The sequence below is a fragment of the Artemia franciscana genome, chromosome 11, assembly GCF_032884065.1.
Source record: "Artemia franciscana chromosome 11, ASM3288406v1, whole genome shotgun sequence".
Lineage (NCBI taxonomy): Eukaryota > Metazoa > Arthropoda > Branchiopoda > Anostraca > Artemiidae > Artemia > Artemia franciscana.
In genome coordinates, this window is record NC_088873.1 from 40,543,417 (window position 1) to 40,562,982 (window position 19,566).

Consider the following 19,566-nt stretch of genomic DNA (forward strand, 5'->3'; position numbering starts at 1 on the left):
TTTACAGGTGAAATGAAATGAATGAATTGGTTTATTAAAAGAGTGGTTTTATTTTACAAATGAAATGAAATGAATGAATCAGGTCGCTTAGGCGATAGCTATATTTTACAGGTGAAATGAAATGAATGAATTGGTTTATTAAAAGAGTGGTTTTATTTTACAAATAAAATGAAATGAATGAATCAGGTCGCTTAGGCAATAGCTATATTTTACAGGTGAAATGAAATGAATGAATTGGTTTATTAAAAGAGTGGTTATATTTTACAAATGAAATGAAATGAATGAATCAGGTCGCTTAGGCAATAGCTTTATTTTACAGGTGAAATGAAATGACTGAATCGATTTATTAAAAGAGTGGTCTTATTTTACAGGTGAAAAGAGAAGTTATCCTAATTTTAAGCATGCTGCTGAACAGTTCATTAAAGCCTTTCGGACCGGACAATTTGGAAAACTAATGTTGGATAGTGATCTAATGTAGCTTAATTATAACTATAGGCATATTAATTATGATATATATATATATATATATATATATATATATATATATATATATATATATATATATATATATATATATATATATATATATATATATATATATATATATATATGTTATATATATATATATATATATATATATATATATATATATATATATATATATATTTTAACTTATAATATTATGTATTATATATGTGTGTAATATAAAATTAAATATTAAATATGAGAATCACTAACTTTGCAAATCATCATCTAGTTTTTAAATACTTTTTCAATTACATTGTGCTTCCTCTATATTATCTTGACGATTTTAGCATCTTAGGCATAGGTACATTCTTGCCCTCAAAGGGGAAAAGAGAAGATCAAGACTTCCTAAATTAGACTGGAAAGATTGGCTTTTTACTTGGCTGCAGCCAAGGTCGTATCCAGGATTTGAGAGGGGGAGGGGGTATTCCCTGGAGGGGGACAAACAAAATTTGTTACGTGGATTGTTGTTACTTTTTTTAAAAAGCTTGAGTGGGGGAGTATTTCAAGCCGATCAACTCCCCTCCTGGATACAGTCCTGATTGCTGCTATTACTGCAACCATGAACTATTTCATTTACTGTTTTCATAATATTTTTGCCGCAAAGCAGTAAATATGGAAACCCCCATCACAAAATACGACTTCACGTCCTTTGTGTTTCTCCTTAATTATTACTTAATTAATATACGTACAAAGAGTGTGAGTAAAGTTATAGCTGGATCTAGAGGAGGCAAGTGCCCCAAGGGAACCTAACTCCAGCTTTGAGTAAATTATAAGAGCAGGAGCTGTTATCAACAAAAGAAATTATTAGCGCCATCTAGCGTTTGGCGACACTTGGCATACACTCTACTTCGTAGAAAATGAACTACTATGTTCCTAAGTACTGCTTAAGCTGGAGTACTTTAAGAAATAAAATGAACTACATGTTTCTAAGTACTCCTTAAGCTATTTACCTTAAGGAGTACTTTAAGAAATAAAATGAGTTATTGTTATTTGGCACGTTCCAAATTTTGACTGGTTAATGCCTCTGACATCCTTTACGTTTTCAGAAATACGAAATTAAATATTCGTTTTCAACTCAAAGCTGGTGGAAAATAGTTTTTATTACAAAAGACCTTTCAGAATTAAGCAAAAAACTTTAAACAAAATTATTTTAAAACAGATACGTATGCTTGAAAATTGTGGAGGGAGGAAATAAAAAAGGCAAACTGTATTAAGAAATATAAGAAACTGTAGAGGGGGACCCGATATCCTTGGTTCCTTATCGTCGGATGAGTCTCTCAAAGAAAAAGCGCTCATTAAGGAATTCGCTCAGAGCAACAGTTATCATTGAAAGTTAGTGAGAATTTGTGGTTTTTGTGTGAAATTGTATTGAAAAGACAGTATAAAAGTGTGTCGACAGGATATTCAATCAAAGCAGGTAGCACCTAAGGGAACTCCCAAAGTTTCAAAACTGATTAAGCTACACTCTTTTTGAGCGGACTCTTGTGTAGGTACGCTGGACATTTTTAGGGACTGCTTTTCCTAAACCTTAAAAAGAAAATATTGCTCTGTTAAATCGAGAAACAACATTCACACCTTCTAATGATTTTCTTTCTCATTAAGACTTAATATCTATATCTTCAGCACATAATTAGAGAATCTAAATTGTTCTTCTAACATTTCTGGGAACATAGGCATCACTTTTTAGCTTTCTGTCGTTTATTCGGACCTCTTACCAAGCTACATATGGCAGAGATTTTCTCAATGTCAAAGGGAATGTGAAACCTACAAGAGCTGTAAAGCATGCTGGCTATTTAAGATGTAAGGCTCTCCGAAAATGTTCAGAGACGAGCAACAAAGTACGGGAAAAGCCTAAACTCAGCTTTTTTTCTAACTTCAAGTTTTTATTTCAACATTCACAAATAAATAAATAAAATACAACACTTTCGCGCTGGGGAAAACCTATGAGGGTTTGTATTCGCGCGAAAGTCCACATATCTTCTTACCTATAATAAAAAATCCAATCTCTCTTATTCATTAATACACATACTCTCCCTCCCCCCTTTCATTCCTCCCAACCTAATCTTAACCCCCCCCCCTGCCCACCCTTACCTCCCAAAACCCATCCTTCCTCCCTTAATCACCCTGCCACCCATAATAAAATTCAACAATTATCCCCAAAAAAATAATCTTTTAATTTCTTTTTAAACTGAGGTACGTGTTCCGCCGCCCTAATGCTCACTGGTAGTTCATTCCATACACTTGGACCCAGGTGTTTCATTGAGAATGAAGATCGGGTATCATGACGTAAATCCACAACTATATCACTACTATGCCTTGTTCTATAATTATGCAGATGACTCTTTGTTTGCTAAAAACTCTTAAAGACATCCGGGGCTAGGCCATTCATACACTGAAACACAAATACAGCAGCCTGGTAATCTCTTATCTGACCGATATTAAGGAGCTTCAGCGATATTAAGCAAGCACAGGTGTCATGCACATCCTGGACATATCTACCTATTGTTCTAACAGTTTTATTTTGTAGACTTTGCACTCTTCTATAGTTGGATAAGAAGTTGCTACGCTATAGGAGGCAGCCCTAGGAGATATATGGATAAACCAACGAATAATAAATAGTTAGAAGTATCCTCTGTGGGAGAAAGTGCTGTAGACGCCGAAGTATGCTTACCCCACGGGCGATTTTTGATGAAATAGCGTCACTGTGACATTTCCATGACAGGTGGTAATCCAGATAAAAAACCAAGATAGCGGAGATGATAAACTTGCTGAATTGGTTTACCACATAAAGTTACGAGTCCATGCGCATCTAGCGGTGTACCAACTCTGCAGAACGTCATTAAAAATGTCTTGCGCACATTTACGCACAATAGACTTAATGAGGTAAAGACCTCTAGCCTTTCCAGTGCAAGATTGGCTTTTCTCACAAGACCCTCCACAGATGAGGCAAATACAGTTAAAACGGTATCATCAGGAAACGAGGTAAGACACATCTTTCAGGTAAAAACGCACGAGATTAACATAGATAAGGTAAAGAAGTGGACCCAACACTGAACCTTGTAGTACTCCAGACATCACTGGAAATGCTGCTGAGTTCACATCACTCCAGACTACTTTGAGAGATATTCCTGTGAGACAGCTATCAAACCATTTCAGGGACTTTCCGTGGACAACTAACGACTCCATCCGACTTAGTAGCGTTTGAAATTCAACTGTATCGAATGCTTTGCGAATATCAATAAATATATATCGTCGTCGAGTGCCCTTTGTGAAATCCGAATTGGGTATCACTCAGTACACTATTAGCCTGTAGGAAGCCATATAGACGATTATGAAACACTTTTTCTAGTAGTTTAGAAAACAATGGGAGAATAGAAATCGGTCTCCAATTCTCAATTTCCTTTTTAGGGCCACCTTTATGAAGTGGTATCACTTTCGCAACTTTTAGCTGATCAGGAAAACTGCCCCTTTCAAGTGACACATTAATGATGAAGAGCAAGCACGGTAGTATATAATGCATTATTGCTTTAAACGCTCGAAGAGATAAATCGTCTACTCCAGCAGAATTTGATTTAAGAGATTTTAACTATTTTAAGTAGTTCATCACGTGTACACGGATCAAACGCTAATTCAAAACTCTCGCCTCTATTATCACATATTATATGTTCTTGAACCTGTTGAAATCTATTTTTTACACTATTTTGCACTTCACAACCAATATTAGAGAATAAACTACCAAACTTATTTACAATTCTACTCTTATCTTCATGGACAAAGCCCATGAAGTGGAACTTCATCCCCCCTCCAGTATCAGCATTCCTCTCAGTCACTTCTTTAATCAGTATCCAGGTTTCTTTCATATTTCCTTTACTATTTGAAAACTTTATATCATAATACTCAGCCATTGCTTTGCGACGTAATTTATTCACTAAATTGCGTTGCTTTTTAAACAATTTAAATGAAGCATCACTTTTATCATGTAGATATCCTTGATAAAGCTCCCTCCTTCGCTTTCTCTCTTCCAGTATATCACTTGTTATCCATGGCTTACGGAATTCCTGTTTCTTCACTTTCATTTTCTTAATGGGACATGCATTATTATAAATAGGTAAAATAATAGTCATCAGATTATAAAGTGCTCTCGTAGGGGATTCTTCTTCAGAAAATGTCCAATCGATGACACTAACTTCCTCCACAAACTTCCGAAGATTTTCTTTTTTCGTCAACCTTGTCTTTATTTTCTTTTTATTGGGTCTACCTAAGTGACACTTAAAAAACCAACCAAAGGAAGATGGTCAGAACCAGGGAAAGTCACAACATCAGCATAACAAAGCTTCAAATCAGCAGAACGAACGAAAATGTTATCAATTAGGGTTGAACTCTGTCCAGTAATTCTCGTAGGTCACTGACAAGCGGGTATAGATCATTCCATATCATAAAATTTGAAAAATCAACATTATAACTAGATAAATCCAACAGGTTAAAGGTAAAATCACCCATAACAATATGACTTGCTCCAAACGGTACTTTCGATATCAGCTGACTCATTTCTTCCACGAAATCATCCAAGTGAGGACTGGGCGGCTTATACACCATACTAATTATATTCTTTTTTCCATCAAATCAAATTTCAATTGAAAAAACTTCAACCTTACCTTTCGTCCATATACCAAGATCATCCCTTTCCTGATACTTCAACCCATTCTTTACAAAGAAACCAACACCACCACGACCCATCAATGCTCGGTTCTTGATGCAAAGATCATAACCTGGAAATGAATACAGAGGGATCGACTGGTTTGAGCTAAGAAAAGAAGAAGAAAATTTATCAATTAATTCTAAAATATCTAGGTAACTCGTAGTTACGTGGACATTCCAAGAACATAGTTGCAGAATCCTTTCATTTACATCTTGATTATACGGTAGCCGAATATAATCACTCTGTCTCATAGGCTTTAGCTCAACACGCGTTATACCATCATCACCAGCAATACCTCTCGATAAATAATACTAAAGACTAAAACGATCTTGATCAGACGTTGCCATTTTTCACATAAAAAAGGACAAAAAGTAAAACTTCAGTATAAACAGGAAAAAAAACAGAGGAAGAAGAGTAAACAGGGAAGACAGATAAATCACGGGGATAAGAAAAGATAATAATGAATCTAAATAATAAATTAAACATAAATATGCGTAAAAAATGCGAAAAAAATACCGTTAAAAAAGAATAATAGAAAAGAAATAAAGAAGAATGGAAGAAAAACAGTTTTAATACGCATAAATCGAAAATGCTATATGAGGTCGGTTTCGCGCACAAAAATACGGCCTTGATCGGACCACACACTGCGAATTCCGAACTTATCTCTTAAGGCGCTCAGAAGATCACGCTGTCGTTTAGTAAGATTCTCGGCAACAAACAATCCCGAGCCAATAAGCTGCTTCTTTGCTTTAAATACATGGCGGGATCAAAATTTCTTTTGATCGAAACTGAACGAGGACAGGGGCAACTTTATCTGGTATTTGAGCAATATTTGAACCAACACTAAATCGCTTAACACTAACTATGTCTGAAACCGCAATATTAGTTAGGCCCATCTTTACAAACAATACGTGTTTTATAGCATCACCAACACTTTGTGAAGAAATCTGTTTGACACCGTTGACTAGTAGGGAATCATTTCTCTCTTCCTGCTCTATGTCATCTAGTTTCAGCTCAATCTGATTAATACGATTTTGTAGTAATTCAGTCATATGCATTCAGGTTTTCAGATGTTTTTCGATTAATTCAAATCCGGGCTGAAACTCAATGTTTACTGCATCATAAATTTCAGAAAAGATCGTTTCAACCGGAAATTTAGCATGAATATTAGCTGTAGTTTGGAATGTCAAATCTTTAGGCTTTTCAGCAATTGTTTCTTGATTTCTTCAGCTAGATTTGACTTTGTAGCCGCAAGTTCATTCTCTGTAGTGGCCACTAGGCTACGGAGACTAGCGGCGGGAATCGAAAGCTGGCTATACGTTACCGAATATTGCCCTTTCTTTAGAAACTGCCGGTAAACATCAGGATGATTTTTTAGCCCATCAAACGCATAATTTACACCCTTAGTTTTCTTTGTTGATGCTTCCTTCTCATTATCATTAAAACTAAGAAGATTAGCGACTGATACAAGCTGACGATCGTGTTTTTCGCCGTAGCAAAAAACAACAAATTTTCAGTCTCCGGTATTCGTCGTCATTACCTTTAGGATTCGAACTGGCCGGAGGGGATATCCCGCAAATTTGGCTAGGAATAAACCACCGATTTTAATGTTCGCAGGATTCATGCCTTATAATTGAAAGATTATAAATTGAAAGAAACATATCTTTCTGTGAGGGCCAAGCCTCACTAATGTATCCAAGTGAACAATCAGTCCAAACTGTGCGAGGTCGGCCCAACTGCTAATGCTTCTTGACACTAAACAATGTAATTAACACCCAGGTAAATTATATCTCATTTTCTCTACACACCACATTTGGCTATCGTATCTAATTTTCTCAATTTAAAATGCCAAAAATCTGATTGTGTGATAGATTCAATTATCACATTGCACAATTTCTGTAGTCACTGAATTAATTCATGGTTAAGGAATCAATTTCAAACAATTCAAAAGTTCAAACAGGTGTAATCCCTTTGAGAGCTAGTTCAATAATGATTGAACTTTATATGAGGACCGCTTCAAGCGACTAAAACTACCTACTCTCGTCTACCGACGCATGCGTAACGATATGATGTTAATTTAAAAACTAAAAAAAAAAAAATACTTCCTTCATTGGCAGTCATAGTACCAGCCATCATCACACAAGAGGAAACTTAAAGAAGCTGCCAAAGCTAAGCACCCGATCGAGAATCCGGTAAATATGCTTCTCAAGAAAAGTAATAAGCCACTGGAAAGAGTGGAAGGACTCAACTGTCAGCGCTCCCTCCATCCAGTATTTCAAATACCAGCTTGACAAAGTATACGAGAAGAGGGAGTAGAGGTTCGACTGCTAGTCATCAATTTAACTTCGACTGCATTTTGATTTTAGATAATCCATGAAAATAAAAAGTGCTGGTTAACTTCCCCTTACGGACAAATTTCAGCTCTAAAATCTGTTGTATTATAAGTTAATCATTTCAAAAAATAATTTTCTTTGAAATTTTGACTTTATAATCAAGTCGAGGAGGCATTGCTATATTTTCTTTGGACTATTTTGAGTAAAATGGTTATCTCAAAATTTCATTTGGATGCATTTGGCAAAAAAGAGTATACAGGGGGGGGATTATTTGCCCTCCATCACGTTTGACTCTTAAAGGGAACTAAGAATTCCAATTTTCAAGCAAATGAGCCTCCTCTTAACTTTGTACCACCATCTCTTCAATAAAAATCTTGATAAATAAAACTTACAACACTTGCCCCCTGGCTCTGGTTTTTTTTTTCAATCCCAGAAGCCTTTTTATATGATCTTTGAACTATTTTTAATAAAATTCCTACATCAAAATTTCTATTAGATTGATTTCGAGAAAATACGACGTGTGTGTTGGAGAGGGGGGGGGGGCTGGCTGCCTTCAAATCACTTTGACTCTTAAAAAGAGCACTAGAACTTTTGAATTCCAATCCAATGAGCTCCCTCGAATTTTATATGATCAGCCTTTCAATAAAATCCTTATATACTCCCAGGGCATAACTTAGAACTCGTGCCCTGAGGGCTATGGGGGTTGTCATCCTCAAAGGCATAATTTCTAGACCTCTCAACTAAGCTGAACGAAATTACTATCTTAAAATTTTAATTGGAGTGTTTGGGGAAATGATGGGCGTGGGGAGGGAGGGGTGTATTTGCCTTCCGTTCACTTTCTACTATTAAAAAGAGCACTAGCCCTCTCAATTTCAAATTAAATGAGTCCCTTTCGGAGTTTCTGCGACAACTTCTAAGCGAAGTGCCCTGTTCTAAAAACAAACCAAAAAAATATAAATAAATAAAATAATACATCGTGCCTACATTGTCATAATTTCGTCAGTGCTATTGCAACCATAGGCAGGGCTGTTGCCCACCTCTGATTCCAGTGGCTTATGACTCTTCTTGAGAAGTAAATTCTCAATAAAATCGGAAGTTTTTCTTCTGAAGTTTGTAAGTCAGCAGTATATTGCTGCGCATGCGTCTGTAGTCAAGGGTAAGTAGCTTGAGTCGCTCGTGGTGGTCCTACTACCAAGCTGAGTTTAGGCTTTTCCGTACTTCGCTGCTCGCCTTTGAATATTTTCAGAGAGTCTTACACCTTGCCGTAAGAGGGACCAGTAAGGAACATGCCAAAATCGGGATGGGTTCTAACAAGAGCTCGAAAAGTTTTATCAATATTGTTGTCCCTTGGCTACTGATGGTCCGTTTCAACAGGTCAAGGATTGAATTTGCTCGGGAAACATGCAGAACGAGGCTGTGGATCGTCAACTTTCGTCAATGGTGACACAAAGGTTCCGTTCTTTCTATCTATTCTCTAGATGCCCCTTTATTTTAGTGATAGGATTGAAAATTGAGTCGGTAGCCATTAGGTTGACCCAAGTATTCTTTGGACCCAACTTGTGTTTTCCCGTATTCTTTGCTGAATGCTAAAGAAAGGCTAGTTTTTTTTGTAAAACCTAAATTTTCTGTGCCGAACTCTTCAATTCTAACTGTTTTCGCTGCCTTGCAAGGCAAATAAAACTGAAAACCTATTCCAATTTCTAAACTCATTCTGTTAATGAACAAGCGAAGAATACTTTATTTCCACCAAGGAATTTATACAATAATAAAGCTTACATTTCACATTTACAGTTTTTATACAAAAAAAAAAATTCCATCAAGAAATAAATCTAAAATATCAAAAGCATAAAAGAATAAACGCCGATACTAAAGGATTGCACAGCGATAAATTGGCTTTCAAAAGCAAAATTCAGAATTTTTTTCGTGATTATACTTCATTGCTTTTAGGGAAGCCATTTAAAAGATGCTTTCAACCAGGGCCGTATCCAGGAGGGGTACCTGGTTTGAACCTCTCCCCCCCTCCGAAATTTTGGGATGGCTTGTAAATCGTGACAAAAATGCGAGTAAACTGATTTTTAATATATTTTTAAAGTTTTTTGTCCCCCCTCCCGCCAAACAAAAATCCTGGATATGTTCTTGCTTACAACAGAATATAGGCCTACACAACATAGTGACAATTTTTTTATATGGGTATCGCACCATTTTTTACCCGTCTTCCCTGCTGGACGAATGCTATTTTTTTAATTTCAAAAGGTTTTTATTTTTCGATTTTTTTTTAATTTTATTCCAAATGCGTGATCTATGATAAGAGGGATTATAATTGTACAAAGACTAGCTAAGGAGCTGATTGATTACTTTTTTTTATAATTGGTTGAGAAATTAAAGTACTAAGGACATCAAAATGAAAACATTTTTTGTATCCTGAAATCATTCTAGTATTTTCATACCTAAAAACGCCTTTTTCTAAGATTAATTTCAGAGGGGGGTCAAAATGTTTTCACCAGTATTGCCACATTGAACCATTAAATATAAAAGCAAAACTAATCATTTAAATTTGACAACGCTTTTCGTCCATAAAAATTCATGCATCAACAATCCGTGGATTCCGAAAGACAACTACACATTCAAAAGGAACCAACAAATTCTTAAGTTGTTTGGTACCACATATTTTCAGCCTATTTTTGGCCGATTTATCACCCACGTTTTCTCCTAAGTTTGGCAACCACTGCTACCAAAAGAAATAGATAACTACCAAGTTGGAGCCAGGAGTTTTGTACGGCGGGGAGGGGGAAGGTACAAAAATAACTTTACAAATGCTTCAACGATTTATTTTATATGCATTTATATTCTTTTTGTTGATTCAGGAAAAAATTTTCCTGGGGGAGGGGGTCACACACCAGTCCCCTAGGTCCAGCGTTGATAACCAAATATGCAGATCTTTTTCATTAAAATTTGAATTATTATTTTTCCTAATTATAATCAATTCAGTTTTTACTTGACCAATTCAGACAGTCAGATTAGGTCTTCACTGCCCTTGGTACTTTAAAATATATCTGTTGTTTTGTTAGATAGCAAAAGAATACAACTTGTATGGAATGGGCTATCCTTAAGACGTGTATCCTGAGATATATTGAGTGAAATCAGGGGGTCAAAATTTACCTCTCCAGGAAGCGTTGCGTTGCCATTTATATGAGTAAAGTAAAAGAATAAATCACAAAAAAAATAAGTTAACTGTTAATAACACTTTTATATACACATCGAAATCACTGGTAGCATATCTAGCAAAACTAAATTATAATTCACATAACTGTCTAACTTTTAACTTCAATTCCAGGCTCGGAACTATTTCCCCATGATCACTCTTTTTATTGTGTATAAAACTTATGATCTATGTAATTGTTACTAAAAAAAAGTTTTTGCTTATGAAACTAAAATTATTTACTCGGTTTAATTTTTCGTATGCCTTAGCCTATATAACCGACCATAGCCTAGCTCCACGGGTTTGAAGATACATAGAAATTATACTTATAATATTCACAGAACATCATTCAGAGGTTATTTGTATACCGAAGCGTATGCTGGGGGACACATGAGCCCTCTCCTCTCATTTTGTAATAAATCTTACGGTTTACCACAAAACGGTCCATGTTTTCCATATATTTTACACATAATTGACTTTTCACTCGTTTTATTTACTTACAAGGCCACATCCAGGAGTTTTCTGAAGGGGGAGGGGGTTATTTTTCTTCGAGGGGAGTGGGGTAGAAAAAACTTTACAAAACGCCACAAAATTTGTTAAAACGCAGTTTAGATACATTTTTACGAGTCGAAAAAATTTCGGAGAGGGTTCAAACTCTATACCCCCTCCTCTTGGATATGGCCTTGCTTCCTATTTTAGTCAGTGCATCATACTGAAAATATTTTTCGCGAGTTTCAACAAAGAGAAATAGAAAGTTCACTTCTATATCTTAAAACTCAAAAAATTTTCTTCTTTTTACAGAAAACTAAAAGACTTGAAATTCCACATAGAAATCAATTAAAATTTTAAAAATGCAGGGTTTTTTGGCTTCTTTTTTGGCATATGTTTAAAGATTAGTTTACGAAATAAGTCACAGGCGTGCGCCGCTTTTACTGAATCATACTTTTTACAACAAAATTATTAAAAAGTAATATATCTTGTTCCCTTTAGTTTCAATCTTAAATACAGAATAAGTCACCCGTTCCTGGGGCAACTTATAAAGATATACTGAAATCAAAATTCAAGCCGTTTTTTGTACTGTTTACTAAAAAAAAGTTTTAGTTGTGATTTTTTTAAATAGTAAAAAAACTGAACTATCCCCTATATTCCCTCTCTATATCGTTTTGGCGTACTTTTATTGAAAATGCCTTTTATTTGTATTGCTGTTGAAAAGAAATGAAAAAACTTCCCGTCAGATCCACACTCCCTATTTTGAAAAATAATTTTTTTAAGGTATACCCCCTATTCTTAGACTTAAAAATACATTTTGACCCCCCACCCCCTCGCCCCTCTAAATTCTCTGTGAAGCTCTGTACTCTGTGTGTTCTTTTAGCTTTAAAGTGTTAAGAATTAAGCATAGATCATGGGGAAAAACTGTCTAGAGATCTTCATTCAAGACGCGCACTTTCACTGCAGTTTATCTCCACTCAAGTTTGTCTTCGTGATAAGTTTTTAGCTCCATCTCTTTCCTGCCCTTCTTTCCACCATTCCTAAAAGAAAAAAAACAAGTTTTATTAGAGATGCAATACTCTTTTTTGCCTGATTGGGAAAATTCAAAATCTATGATCTTTCAAAATATGAGTAGATTGGATGGTAGTAGGTAAGGGCAAAGTACAAATAAGAGTGAATCTAATGATAGCTTCGACAAAAAGCCGTCGATGCAATGTAGCTTTTGGCGTTTCTTCATGTTTTTTTAGTGAAATAAGTAGGGTAAAATTAGTCTAACTGACAACATGAGTGTAGGAATGAGTGTCTAGTCTCAATATCCGAAAAACACAATTACGAAGCTTGAAAAAATGCCAAGAAGCGCAAAATGCTAGATGGTGCTAGTTTTTATGTCAACACTAGGGCCAGATTCCGCTCTTATAAGTTGTCTATATTCTTTGGATAAGGGTGAGAATTCTGGAAAATTCACAAATTATGATTGTCCAAAATAATAGTAGAGGGTTGCAGCTGAGGGTGAAAATTTGATATTGGTATTATGATTTATGCCGTTTTTTAGAGGTCTGCTTCTTGATTTACAAAGTAATTATAGAGCTTTCAGTGGCTGTGGGTACATCAATAAAGGGTGAGAAAAATTTGCTCTCATTCATTATAGGCCTTTTCTGCTAAACATATTAAAAGTGATTAACAATCGCGACAAGAGATTTATTCATCAACAATTGTACATCAGCAATGTTTCTCGTGAGAGCATAAATTTTTATTTTTGTCGGAAATTTTCATTCGAATTTTATTGTCGAATACTTATTGTAAATTTTATTATCGAATTTTTATTATCGAAAAAATGGCGATATTTTCCTAGTCAGTTGAACACTGTTTTATTATTTTCTATTAGACTCGTTGTTTACTCTGGTTATCTTCATTGTCAACGCAAATTTTCACTCTTTCAATTCTGAAAAATTGAGTTCTGCACCGACAAATTTGGCCCATGTCCTTTGGAGAGGATAGGGGTAGAAAATTTAAAATTATCTTCTTGTGTCTTACTTTAGGCGAGAAATCATGCTAATAATAAACCCAACCATCTTTATGGCCAAGTAAATGTTTTTCTCTTCGAAAATTACAAGACCAAAAAAGTTTTCCTCATGATATTCTGCATCATTTTCATCAACAAAATCTTTGCTGCTTTCTAGAACACAGTTGTTAGTCAACAATGTCTCAGGAGAATGAGATTGCTGACCAATGTTGACCAACAACGTTGCCAGAAAAGGCCTTGTAACTACATAGAAAAACACCACTAAGCCGTTTAACAGGTTTGTTAGAAATGTGAAAAAAGAATGATGGAGATCATCCATGTGGGTGATCGTGTATGATCGTACCTAGAAGGAAACAGTACGTTCGATTTGCAGTCCAATTCTCTATCTAAATATTATTTTCGTCGCAAACATCGACAAAATTGTCTGAAAAAAAAAATGTTCTCTATAAAATTGAATAAAAGGACACGCATTCAATAAAAGAAACTAAGCTTGATCGAGTTTTGTGATGTATGATCGTTTTAGTGTGTTAGTGATACTTTTGTCGAATAAGCCACGTTTTACTAACAAACAAGACTAAAAATTCAATAGATACCGAGGCTCGTTGGTGTTTCCATCTGTTGACTCTTTTTCTACATCAAGGCGGGTAGCTCGCCCAACCCTTTCTTGACTCTATTTCTTTGAACATCAGGACAGGTAGCTCCCTTACCTTAGACCCACCTGTGCCGCCAGAGGCGCCCAGGGCATCCACGAAACTTCGCCAATCTTTTCTGAATTGGGCAGCTGCGTTCTTCCCAATCGTGTTAGAGAGAAGCATGGCCACTACGCAGATCAGACTGGTATGTTCGTCGCAAAGTGTTCCAAGGTCTTCCCCGTCTTCGACTTCCGTTTGGGCGCCAAAGGATTGGGTATCTCCTCCAATCCTTCATTTATTTCGTGCGAACTAGGGTAGGTGTTTAGATATTATCAGCAGCAATACCAGCTACACCGTAGTCATGTCTGTCGACAAAGAGCCAGGTTTTATGACTGGAATTTTTCTTAATTTTAGCGTTACACCTGCGTTTCAGAACCAAACAATTAAAATGGCAAAAAATGGTTTGGAAAGCTTATTCCAACACTAATTCATTCCCAACTATGTATCTTTCATCCAGAGGACGTGTCGTAGCTACCTCAAACTTTCTCTCATTATAGCCCTAGTAAGCTGGATTGAACTACATTTTTATCACAGCTTTTTCAACATGTTTATTTTGTCTGTACGACTCCTCTTACAGATGGAAAAAAATGCTATTTTGAGCTTCCATCTTCTCTGCTTTCAAAAAATTATGCCTTAATTCTCAACTCCGATGGGCCAATCTAAAGTTGAAGCTGAACTATGCCCGGCCCGAGAAATTATGAACGACGTGCATTAGTGAGGATTTTACTGCGCATAATTTTATTCCATCGTCAAGTTTGACTGTAATGTGGCCCTGGCATAATAAAGGCCTTACCAAGATTGAGATCAGGCTGAAAAATGCGCAAATCATGTAATGAAGTGGCAGAAACATAGATATACCTGTATTCATGATGTCTAAGAAATGCAAAAGAAGAACTATTTATAAATCGGCTATACCAGAATTCAGACGCTTTAAGCGCAAAACTAAACTTTCGGAAATTATTCATAGAAGTGGGAAATTAAAGTTTGGGGGGGAAGAACTTTATTAAAATTTAGATTTTCTTAAAGGTTTAAGGTTACTATCTGGTTCAAGCTGTAAAATTTGATCCCCCCCCTCCAAAAGTGTTTGTCCGATCCGTAAAGTGGGCGTCGAGGAGGGGACAACCTCTTTCATATACGGAATAATTTCTGTTCGTTTTAAGTTTTAATGTCGCTCCTTACTTGCAGTTGAAAAAACTTGCTTTTTTATTTGATTAATAATAAGGATAGTCGATGTAGAGAAGATGTCAAAAGTAGAATAGCCAAAACCCAAAGTGTTTTTTCATAGTTGAAAAAAGTTTTAAGAATAGGAAGATAAAGCCTGCCAAGATTAGAATATTGGAAGCAGGCGTGATCACGGTGGTCAAGAATGATTCCGAAGCTTAGTTCCTCCTAAAAACGGAGGAGGATTTGTTTGATACTTCCAGAGGAATTTTCTTGATTCCTCTCAAGAGAGGGGCTTAGAATATATGGGATGGAAGAGGCGTGTGCCTGTCAGTTTTGCGCTCAGGTGACTTGGAGGTCAAAATTGTTAGTAGCAGTGGTTGGTACTTTAGAAATTTAGAGTCTGACAGCAAAATTTTTGTCAGTTTATCCTTAAGTAAGTTTTATATGATTGATACGAATTCGACAATGTTTTTCTTCTAGCCTGTGATTTTGTTTTATCACCCACCCTGTTTGTGTTTTTGCCGTTAATCGCATAAAGTTCATTTTAGTTCTTGAACCTGGATTCTTTTCTTTTTCCTCTGTGTAAAATTTTTGTTGACCATTTTTATGCTTGTTTAGTGTTTCTTTTACTTTTGTCTTGATTTATTATATGTTTCTTTGTTTCAGTTTTTCTTTTTAGATATATCAAAATTTAGAAGCGAATTCGGCTCTATTAGACCTTATGATAGCCTTTTGAAAATAAATATTATCTTATATTATGAATGTTTCAAATTGGAAAAAAGGCGACTCAGAGACAATCCATAAAAATTCAAAAGAACCTGGTCTTACTTTTGGCTTGCTCCTTTCTTCTTAAGAAGTGGAACTTTGGGTTTAGCCGTAGCTGACATTTCCATTTTCTTCTGCTTTTTCATTAATGAATGCTTGCTATTGACTAATTTTCTCTCCCCATTTTTCTTCTTCTTCCTCTCCTTGATTGGCAAATTTGGAATTGGTGCAACTCCTTCAGCGGCGAAGACTATCTTTGGATCGGAGCAGTCAAAAGACTTGAATTTTTTTACAGCGTTTCGAATAGCCTGAAATTAGATTTAGTTGTAATCATGGATACATGACGATTAAGACATTAATTTTTACTAAGGGGAAATAAGACTCAGGATAAGTTTCAGTATTTCTTCATTGAATTCAATGATCACCAAGAGTTGGTTTGAAGGTTTGAGATACACCTCCTCCCCTTTAACAAAACTGTCCCTTAAAGTTTGAGCTCTATCCCTCAGACGTGAGACAAGATTTGAATTTACTCTAATTTACTTAGTTTTAATTAATTTACTTATTTCATTTACTTAATATTAATTGATTTAATTTACTTAAATTTACTTAAGATTTAATTTACAAAGATTTGAAGCAAATTTACTATGACTTTGCAAAACTCCTTCATGAAGAAAAAGATGCTCTTTAATAATATATTTACACGTATCACCCATATCTAAATAGTTTAATACCAATTTTTTCCCCGCAGAAACAAGTTTTTCCCCAAAAAAGAATTTACTCTACGTATTTTAATTTTCGCCGATTGAAACAAAACCTAGTATTGAACTCAGAATTCTGACTCTGGATTGAAAGTCTAATGCTCAAATATCTCAGATAGCCGGGCTTGCTATCTGGTTTACACAGAGGTGCCATTTGGGGGGGGGGGGAGGCAGAGGGGGCAAATGCCCACCCCAGATTTTCCAGGGGGCCCAAGCTTCCACCAAAAAGGGCCCTTTGCCGGCCATAATAATAACACTATTTGCTATTAACCATTGTAAACTTTGAAAGCAGGTTAGATACATAATTAAATTCTCAAGTTCTGTCAAATGCCCATTTCCTAGATGATTATATTAATGTTATAAATTCTGAATATTTGCAGTAATTCCTCTAAGTTCATAGACTAAAATAGGTCAGTTCCTGGCCTATCATTCCTTGATGGAATCGTTCCTTGTTATCTTCCAATTGCACTAAATAGAAGCAATTATGCGAGCAACGAAATCGCTGTTTCAGCAGCTCCATGCCGTCACCATCGACTTGGTTATTTCTCGATCGCGCACCCTGATTCAGGCCACAAGAAGCAGACTCACCAACCTGCGTTCAGATGCTTCATTTGTATCGTTTTTCAAGAAGGCTAAAGAGTTTGCATCAGAACTCAAAATTGAAGTACCTGCTGTGAATGGACCCGATACTAGACCCTCCTCTGTTCGTCAGAAAGGACGACCTTGAAGAACTCAAAAGATCACTAAGCATCGGAAACAATTTGTGACAACTTTGACACTAGGAAAGAATTTCATCGAATCTGGAAATTGGACTACTACTTTGGCGGATGAAATGAAGCAAGAATACTTCAAAACTTTTGACCGTCTACTAGCCGAATTTGACAGAAGGTTCACAGATAACTTTCCAGTGCTGAGTACGCTCGAAGCCTTGGATCCAAGCTCAACCAAGTTTATGGACACAGAGCTGCTCAAGCGTTTCTCTTCTCTTTACTGCAAGCTGGATATCAACAGCATTTTTCTCGAATATCAAGCTAGTATTGCCAAGCGTTTCTTGCTCAGTGAGGAGAAAAAGCCTGAAAACTTCCTAGACATTGTTGACCATCTTCAGGCATTACCAGTGGCTTACTCAGAAGTAATTAAAGTACTTCGTATTGCTGCCACACTTCCTGAGACAACAGCAAGCAATGAGTGTTTGTTTTCTAGCCTAGAAATAGTGAAAAACTACCTGCAGTCTACAACAGGAGATGATTGCCTCAGTCACCTCCTTTTGATATTTGCAGAGAAGGATTTAGTAAAAAATTTGGACTACAACCAGCTTGTTGACAATTTTGCAAAGATGAAAGCTCGGCGGTTCCCCTTGTTACCTTGAATGTTGTTATATATTTTTTTTTTATCTTGTTATCTTTTTCCTTTTTGCAAATATATTTGATCTGGAAGATTTCTGCTGAAGGAAAACTGAGATTTTGGTTACAACCCTCAGCATAACAACGAAGGTTACTTTCACCGACGTATTGTTTACTTAAATAAGAAAGTTTCTTGCTGAGGAATGCCAGCCTGTAGTCTGGTTGAATTTTTCACTTTCAGTTTAATCACTTAACCTTGTTGATTGTATTCTTTGTTGTTATAATTAATCTTAGAGGTCAGTGTGGCTGAGTTCCACATTTGGTTACAGTACATTTTCAAGCAACATACGGGTGCTGAAAATGCATTTTTACTTAGAATATTTGATCAATGTGCTGCCAAAACCTGGATTTGTCATATGCGACACAAAGTGAATTGGGGGGGGGGGCAGATGGAGTTCATGCCCACCCCAAGATTTGGCCGAAATGGCGCCTCTGGGTTTACACCTTTGATGCATTAATATATGCAAATAAATGGCCTTTTTTCTAGAGTTGTAGACATCTACTAATTTTATAAAATAAGATAATAATTATTCTCGTTATTGGTTACCAAATATTACTATCATTACTGAAATTACGTATGCTTTTCTGTCTGTTATGAGTGCTTACTAGAAATGAAGACTATAAACATATATCTTATAAATCATGCAGCACATGTAGATTGTTGCACCACGACAAGTGTCTTCAAGCCTACAGCCACTTCGATCGAAGTGCAGCTTTTCTTTTTCTATATTTATTATTTTCAGTAGCTGCAAGTGTGAGCATGTAAGGTGAAGTGGTATATGTATAATCTGCTGCAGCACAGAAACGGTTTTCAAGCCTACAATCAATCGAAGTGCAGCTTTTCTTTTTCTATATTTATTATTTTCAGTAGCTGCAAGTGTGAGTATGTAAGGCAAAGTGGTGCATGTATAATTTGGTGCAGCCCAACAAGGGTCTCCAAGCCTACAATCATCACAATCTAAGTGCAGATTTTTTCTACATTTATTATCTCCAGTAGCTGCAAGAGTGAGTGTGTGAGGTAATGTGGTGCATATAAAAAGGGGTGCAGCACAAAAAGTTTCTTTTAGCCTACAACCATTTCGATCGAAGTGTAGCTTTTCTTTTTCTATGTTATTCTTAGTAGCCGTAAGAGTGAGTCTGTGAGTGGTTTTCATTGTGAGTTAATCTTCGAGTGGCACAAAAGTGATTTCCAGTAAGTCTGTGTAGAACCATTTTTGATATGAGATAGAAAGTTATGCTTTGCTATTTTTTGGAAAATATATATTTCAGTTATAATTCTATTGTAGCTAAGAAAAAAAAGAATAAAAAAAGTGGTGACACCAAACTTGCCTTCGATGATTCAGTTTCAGTTTGGCTTCAGTTCAGTTGAATTCAATAGTTTTTGTATTACGAGATAGGAAGCTATGCACACTGATTTCGGGCATAATCAAATTTTTAAGTTTTAACCAAGAGCGTATCCAAGATTTTTGCTCGGAGGGGGGGGGATGCTCACTAGAATACAGTTGTTGGTCAA

General features: G+C 35.9%; 2 protein-coding genes across 2 annotated transcripts in view; one reads left to right on the forward strand and one right to left on the reverse strand.

Moving 5' to 3' along the window:
- LOC136033222 (mitochondrial ribosome-associated GTPase 1-like) overlaps positions 1-520 on the forward strand; it is a 46,540-nt gene extending 46,020 nt beyond the window's left edge. Inside the window, exon 8 of the mRNA XM_065713934.1 lies at positions 372-520. Coding sequence (XP_065570006.1) covers positions 372-478 — 107 coding nt within the window. The 3' untranslated portion in view covers positions 479-520. The remainder of the gene's footprint in view (positions 1-371) is intronic.
- Positions 521-9,278: 8,758 nt separating this feature from the next.
- Positions 9,279-19,566, reverse strand: part of LOC136033223 (secreted frizzled-related protein 5-like) — a 37,605-nt gene continuing 27,317 nt past the window's right edge. The window contains exons 4-5 of the mRNA XM_065713935.1: positions 15,956-16,200; positions 9,279-12,288 (exon numbers count right to left, since the gene is read on the reverse strand). Of these exons, the coding sequence (XP_065570007.1) occupies positions 12,216-12,288; positions 15,956-16,200 (318 nt within the window). The 3' untranslated portion in view covers positions 9,279-12,215. The remainder of the gene's footprint in view (positions 12,289-15,955; positions 16,201-19,566) is intronic.